Source organism: Nerophis lumbriciformis, linkage group LG18 (assembly GCF_033978685.3).
Source record: "Nerophis lumbriciformis linkage group LG18, RoL_Nlum_v2.1, whole genome shotgun sequence".
NCBI lineage: Eukaryota > Metazoa > Chordata > Actinopteri > Syngnathiformes > Syngnathidae > Nerophis > Nerophis lumbriciformis.
The window spans coordinates 8,049,344-8,057,500 of record NC_084565.2 but is presented as its reverse complement, the minus strand read 5'-3'; the positions used below and the strand labels follow the sequence as shown (position 1 = coordinate 8,057,500).

Here is an 8,157-nt window from a genome sequence, read left to right as displayed (position 1 = left end):
ATTTCACATAAATAAATATTTTTTACCATTTTATTATTAGTTAAATGTTTAAGTTGGTATTTAATTAGTTAAATATTTTACATAAATATTGTTTTTTACTATTTTATTTACTATTAGACAAATGTTTGATTTATAATTTATTGAGTTAAATATTTTAAATAAATATTGTTTTTTTTTACTATCGTATATATTTTGAGTTAAATGCTTCATTAATTATTCAATTAGTTAAATATTTTATATAAATCAATATCGTTTCTTTTACTATTTTATTTATTATTAATGTAATGGTTAATTTATTATTTAATCAGTTAAATATTGTTTTTTTTTGCTATTTCATTTATTAGTCAAATATTTAATATATTATTTAATTAGTTAAATATTTCACATAAATATTTTTTCATTAGTTAAGTGTTTAATTTACTATTTAATAGTTAAATATTATAAATACATTATTTTTTTACTATTTTATTTATTAGTGAAATGTTGAATGTAGTATGTAATTAGATACAGTAAATGTTTGATTTATAATTTATTGAGTTAAATATTTTAAATAAATATTGTGGCGCAGTGGAAGAATGGCCGTGCGCGACCCGAGGGTTCCTGGTTCAATCCCCACCTAGTACCAACCTCGTCATGTCCGTTGTGTCCTGAGCAAGACACTTCACCCTTGCTCCTGATGGGTGCTGGTTAGCGCCTTGCATGGCAGCTCCCTCCATCAGTGTGTGAATGTGTGTGTGAATGGGTAAATGTGGAAGTAGTGTCAAAGCGCTTTGAGTACCTTGAAGGTAGAAAAGCGCTATACAAGTACAACCCATTTATCATTTATTTATTTATTTATATATTTTTTACTATCGTATTTATTTTTAGTTAAATGCTTCATTTATTATTCAATTAGTTAAATATTTTAAATAAATCAATATTTTTACTATTTTATTAGTCAAATGTTTAATTTTCTTATTTAACTAGTTAAAGATTTAGCATAAATAAATATTGTTGTTTTACAATTTTATTTATTATTTAATGTTTAATTTATGATTTAATTAGTTAAATATTTTAAATAGATAAATCCTGTTTTTTTTATCCTTTTTTATTTATAATTAGTTAAATGTTTAACTTATTAATTAGTTCAATATTTTTTTTTTTTTTTTTTTTACTATTTTATTTATTATTAATGAAATGGTTAATTTATTATTATCAAAGTGTGTACCATTTTTCAATTTACAGTCATTTAAAATATTTTTTACAGTAAAATATTTGTTTTCACCCTAAAATCCAGAGATTTTCTTCAGTGTGTTTTATGACCGCCACAAATAAATACTGCTGTGAACCATCACTTTTAGCACGTTTTGTACTTTGACTCCTCTCTCGGACTTGACGTGGTAAATGTTTAGCCAAAGACCCTTTTCCTGATCATCCATCCAGGAAGATGACAGCTGTCTCCCTTGCAGATTCTTCTACCGGGCGTGTCAAGGCACGCTGTTCCCCAGCCCGCTCCACGTCGGACGCCAGCTGGACAAACTCCCCGCCGAGACGCGCAGGAACCTCCTGAGCCTGAGCGGGGTCGCAACGGGGCCACAGGCAGGCCCCAAGCCTCCCGCCGCCTCACCGGCGATGCCCACGTCTCCCGACGGGGCCAATAACGGCGAGCGGACGAGTCCGGGGAAGAGTCTGTCGTCTCTGCACACGCCACTTCCTGCAAACATGGACGCTCTTCTTTACGCCGCAGGAAAGTCGCCGCCCCCTCCCGCCAAAGACCCCCGGCTCCTCCACGAGACGCTGGAGCGGCCCGACGCCAGTCTGTCCGTGCGGATCGCCCCGGCGGACGGCGGCCCGCGCTGCGTCAAGTACACCAGGACCTCCGAGGGAAGACTGGAACGCGACACAGCGTGAATATTTGCACCAGCAATTTTTATTGTCTTTTTCAATTTGGTACTTTATTTCACAAAGATGCTTTTATTTTGGCGACTGGATGATGTTTATTTTCAAGGCAAAGCCTGCATGATGTGTTTTATTTGTTAGTTTGACATCTCAGTGCTGGTCGGCTCTCCAAGAGGCAGAGTTCTCCTTCTGCTGCTGCATTTGACCTTTTTTTTAATCTATTTTTGTATTGTGTGTTTTTAAAAAATAGCACAATCAGCACAAAGTCACATGACCTCAGTCCAAAGAGACACACTGAAAAGCAGAAATATTCACGGGAATAAAGCTAAAAATTACATGAAAGTTTGCAGGGTTATAAAAATAACTTTTTAACAGTTAAAAATGTCAAAAAATCTCATGCAAACTCATATATTTTTTTTTTTATTCCTCATAATAATTCACTTATGTCCTATCCTTTTTTGCTTTTGAGTGTGGCTCTAATACTTAGGAGAGAACGATGTATTTTTATGCAACCAAACAGAAAAATTGATTTGCAACCAAAAAATATATATTTAAACAAAAAAAACAGATTTGATATTAAAAAAAAATAATAATAATTTAAACAAAAAACAGATCTGAAATTAAAATAAATATTTTCAAACAAAAAATGGATTTCAAATTAAAAGATAAATGTTTAAAAACATAAATGGAAAAAAAAACATTTGTTTTTCCAAGCAAAAATAGGTATTTGAAATTTTTAAACAAAAAAAAATGATTTTTTAATTTAAAGATAAAATAATTTCAGACAAAAAATTTATTTGAAATTAAAAGAAAATATTTTCAAACAAAAAATGTATTTGAAACTTAAAAAGAAAATATTTTGATTAGAAATTTAAAATATATTTTCAAACAAAAAATGTATATCAAATTATCCATCCATTTTCTACCACTTGTATAAAATATTTTAAAACAAAACAATAAAATTAAAATATAAATAATCTTTTTTTAAACAAAAAATTTATTTGAAATTTCAAAACATTTTCAAACAAAAAATTTATTTGAAATTTAAAGAACGTCTTTTCAAAACAAAAAAAATGGATTTAACATATTTTTGAACACAAATGTATTTCAAATTAAAAAATAAAGATGTACAAATAAAAGATAAATCTGAATTTGTTTTTGTTTCTTAATTCAAACAAAAAAATAGATTTTAAATTTCAAACATTTTTAAAACATGACAAATTGGATTTGACAAAGAAAATATTTTCACACACAAAACGAATTTGACTTGTCCAGGGTGTACCCCGCCTTTCGCCCGAATGCAGCTGAGATAGGCTCCAGTACCCCCTGCCACCCCAAAAGGGACAACCGGTAAAAAATGGACGGATGGATGGATGGATGGAAAACCAATTTGAAATTTAAAAGATATTTTCATAAACAAAAATGTATTTCAAATTATAAAATGTTTAAAAACATAAACATTAATTTGAAATATAAATAATGTGTTTTGAAACAAAAAATGTATTTGAAATTTAAAAAAAATTTCAAACACAAAATGAATTTGAAATTAAAAAATAAAATACTTTTAAAATAAAACGGATTTGAAATTAAAAGAAAGTATTTTCAAAAAAAAATGGATTTAACATAATTTTAAACAAAAATGGATTTCAAATTAAAAAATAAATATGTAAAAATAAAAGATACATCTGAAATTTAAAAAAATTTAAATTTAAAACAAAAAAATGGATTTCAAATTTCAAACATTTTCAAAACATAAAAAATTGGATTTGCCAAAAAAATATTTTCACACACGACTGATTTGAAATTTAAAAGATAGTTTCAAACAACAAATTTGACATATTTTTAAATAAATTTAAAAATTAAATATTTACAAATAAAAAATAAATCTGAAAAAAAAAAGATTTTAAATGTTTTACAAATATTTTCTAAACATCAAAAAATTAGATTTGACAAAGAAAATATTTTCACACACAAAACGGATTTGAAATTTAAAAGATATTTTCAAACAATAATTTATTTCAATTTATAAAATTAATTTGAAATATAAATAATATTTTTTGAAAATTAAAAATGTATTTTAAATTTAAAAATATTTTCAAACAAAAAATTAATTTTAAATTTAAAAATAAAATCCTTTACTTTACAAAATATTTTCCAAACATAAAAAATAGGATTTGACAAAGAAAATATTTTCACACAAAAAACAGATTTGAAAGAAGAAAAATATGTAAGATAAAACATTATTTGTACATTTTTTTTGGATTACAATTTTCTGAGGGGTTCAAATCCTTTTTTTTTTGGTTGACCAAACTTCAATCTTGTGGGCGGTGCCTCCCCTAAACAATATGTTAGAAGCCTTTTTATGGTCAGTCACAAATATGGCATTACCATATATGGGCGTGACTGCCGACTACTTCTGCCCTCAACACGTTTGGAGGGGCAATACCAAAGACTTGGGTTGGCGATACTGACCAATATTCTTCCATTGTTCAGAGGAGGCCCCGCCCACAAGATTGAAGTTGAGCCATAACCAAAATAAAACGATTTGCTCCAAAACCTTTAAATTGCAAATCCATATTTAGTTAGTTTGCATGAAACGCCACATCGTACTCCTCTGTTGATCAGTGCAGGTTTAAATCTTTGCTGGAATGTCCTCGCCTTTTAATGCAGTTAATAACTCTTCTAGCACATTCCAAAGATAATTTTTCATATCTGCTGTTTGTGTGTGATGTCATTGTGTTTTAACAGTGTCAGCCAGAAGGAAACTTTTTCACCTCCGAGCTTAGCACGGGGAAGAGTTCTATTCATGTTCACATCTAGCGCCTCCTAGCTGCAGCTCCTTGTCATATTGAAGCCAAACATTCCTCAACATAAGCTACCGGTCCCGCTTTACTTGAAGGTCTTTTTTCAAAAGATGAGTTATTCAAAGCTGGAAACCAAAAACATTTAACGGTGCGAGCCAAAGCTAAAAGTTGAAGCTTTAAACTTTTCTGAAAGCACTTTGACGTTCAACAGCTGCACGCCTTTTTGCAGACAGATGGGAAATATGTTTGTTTTTTATATATATATTGTGGTGCAACTTGCAAAAAACATGATGTCATTGAACGCACCTGGAATACTTCAAGTCTTGTTTGTGCGTGGTTCCCTGAATGCATCATTTGTATGTTCTCCAAGTATGTGCCTTAACACTGGATAATAAATGTTCCTCCTGAAGATGCTCCTTGTATCATATTCATATTCACCACCTTTCTCTACCTCCTGCTCATTTGTCTTCTTCTCTTCCAGATTCCTCCGGCTCCCACCCCAACATGTTGCTGCTTATCTCGTGAGTAGGAGGACCGGCTGTGAGTCTTTTGACTTTTTATCACTCACTCTGGACATTTTTATTAAACACGAATTCTATTGGAACATTTTCTAATTTCACTTGTTTTTTTTACTATTTTATTTATTATTAATTAAATGGTTAATTTATTATTAATCAGTTAAATGTTGAGTTTATTGTTTAATTAGTTAAATATTTTAAACAAATATTGTTTTTTACTATTTTATTGATTAGTTAAAATGTTTAATTTATCATTTAATTAATTAAATATTTTAAATAAATACATCTTGTTTTTTTATATATTATTTAATAGTTAAATGTTTAATTTATTATTTAATTAATTAATTAAGGCTTCACGGTGGAAGAGGGGTTAGTGCATCTGCCTCACAATACGAAGGTCCTGAGTAGTCTTGGGTTCAATCCCGGGCTCGGGATCTTTCTGTGTGGAGTTTGCATGTTCTCTCCGTGACTGCGTGGGTTCCCTCCGGGTACTCCGGCTTCCTCCCACTTCCAAAGACATGCACCTGGGGATAAGTTGATTGGCCACACTAAATTGGCCCTAGTGTGTGGATGTGAGTGTGAATGTTGTCTGTCTATCTGTGTTGGCCCTGCGAAGAGGTGGCGACTTGTCCAGGGTGTACCCCGCCTTCCGCCCGATTGTAGCTGAGATAAGCGGTAGAAAATGGATGGATGGATGGATTAATTAATTATTTTGAATAGATAAATGCTCTTTTTTGTACTATTTTATTTATTATTAGTTAAATATTTTAAATAAATAAATATCGTTTTTTTAATATTTTATTTATTATTAATGAAATTATTAATTTATTATTTAATCAGTTAATTGTTGTAAATAAATATTGTTTTTTTGCTATTTTATTTATTAGTCAAATATTTAATATATTATATAATTAGTTAAATATTTCACTTTTTTTATTAGTTAAGTGTTTAATTTACTATTTAATAGTTAAATATTATAAATAAATGTTGTTTTTTTACTATTTTATTTATTAGTGAAATGTTGAATGTATTAGTTAATTATTTTAAATAAAAATTGTTTTTTACTGTTTAATGTATTAGTTAAATGTTTAATTAGTTAAATATTTCACATGAATAAATATTTGTACTATTTTATTATTAGTTACATCTTTAATTTAGTATTTAATTAGTTAAATATTTTACATGAACAAATATAGTGTTTTACTATTTTATTTATTATTAGATAAATGTTTAATTTATTATTTATTTAGTTAAATATTTTAAATAAATACTGTTTTTTTACTATCGTGTTTATTTTTAGTTAAAAGCTTAATTTCTTATTTAATTAGTTAAAAATTTTAAATAAATCAATATTTTTACTATTTTTTTAGTCAAATGTTTAATTTTCTTATTTAATTCGTTAAAGATTTAGCATGAATAAATATTGTTGTTTTACAATTTTATTTATTATGAAATGTTTAATTTATAATTTAATTAATTAAATATTTTACCTAAATATTGTTTTTTCTATTTTATGTATTATTAGTTCAATGTTTAATGTATTGTTTAATTAGTTAAATATATTAAACAAATATTGTGTTTTACTATTTAATTTATTATTAGTTAAATGTTTAACTTATCATTTAATTAGTTAAATATTTTAAATGAATACATCTTGTTTTTTTATATAAATTAATTAATAGTTAAATGTTTAATTTATTGTTTAATTAGTTAAATATTTTAAATAAATAAATCCTGTTTTTTGTACTATTTTATTTATTATTAGTTAAATGTTTAACTTATTAATTGGTTAAATATTTTACATAAATAGTTTTTACCACTGCAATGAAGTGGCGACTTGTCCAGGGTGTACACCGCCTTCCGCCTGAATGCAGCTGAGATAAGCTCCAGCACCCCCCGCAACCCCAAAAGGGACAAGCGGTTGAAAATGGATGGATGGATAGTTTTTACCATCTTATTTATTATTTAATGTATTATTTACAAAAGGTAAACATGGTACTAGGAGCTAGTAGCTACACAGCAGCTAAGCACACAATACAGGTAAAAGCCAGTAAATTAGAATATTTTGAAAAACTTGATTTATTTCAGTAATTGCATTCAAAAGGTGTAACTTGTACATTATATTTATTCATTGCACACAGACTGATGCATTCAAATGTTTATTTCATTTAATTTTGATAATTTGAAGTGGCAACAAATGAAAATCCAAAATTCCGTGTGTCACAAAATTAGAATATTACTTAAGGCTAATACAAAAAAGGGATTTTTAGAAATGTTGGCCAACTGAAAAGTATGAAAATGAAAAATATGAGCATGTACAATACTCAATACTTGGTTGGAGCTCCTTTTGCCTCAATTACTGCGTTAATGCGGCGTGGCATGGAGTCGATGAGTTTCTGGCACTGCTCAGGTGTTATGAGAGCCCAGGTTGCTCTGATAGTGGCCTTCAACTCTTCTGCGTTTTTGGGTCTGGCATTCTGCATCTTCCTTTTCACAATACCCCACAGATTTTCTTTGGGGCTAAGGTCAGGGGATTTGGCGGGCCAATTTAGAACAGAAATACCATGGTCCGTAAACCAGGCACGGGTAGATTTTGCGCTGTGTGCAGGCGCCAAGTCCTGTTGGAACTTGAAATCTCCATCTCCATAGAGCAGGTCAGCAGCAGGAAGCATGAAGTGCTCTAAAACCTGCTGGTAGACGGCTGCGTTGACCCTGGATCTCAGGAAACAGAGTGGACCGACACCAGCAGATGACATGGCACCCCAAACCATCACTGATGGTGGAAACTTTAAATTTAAATGAAATAAACATTTGAATGCATCAGTCTGTGTGCAATGAATAAATATAATGTACAAGTTACACCTTTTGAATGCAATTACTGAAATAAATCAAGTTTTTCAAAATATTCTAATTTACTGGCTTTTACCTGTAGCTCACAAGCTAGACAGGTAATAATC

At 29.3% G+C, this 8,157-nt stretch overlaps 1 protein-coding gene across 1 annotated transcript in view; it reads left to right on the top strand.

Moving 5' to 3' along the window:
- The window catches only part of atp10a (ATPase phospholipid transporting 10A), a 192,738-nt gene extending 187,442 nt beyond the window's left edge, over positions 1 to 5,296 (top strand). The window contains exons 21-22 of the mRNA XM_061977588.2: positions 1,449 to 1,886; positions 5,164 to 5,296. Coding sequence (XP_061833572.2) covers positions 1,449 to 1,886; positions 5,164 to 5,296 — 571 coding nt within the window. The remainder of the gene's footprint in view (positions 1 to 1,448; positions 1,887 to 5,163) is intronic.
- The last annotated feature ends 2,861 nt before the right edge of the window (positions 5,297 to 8,157 follow it).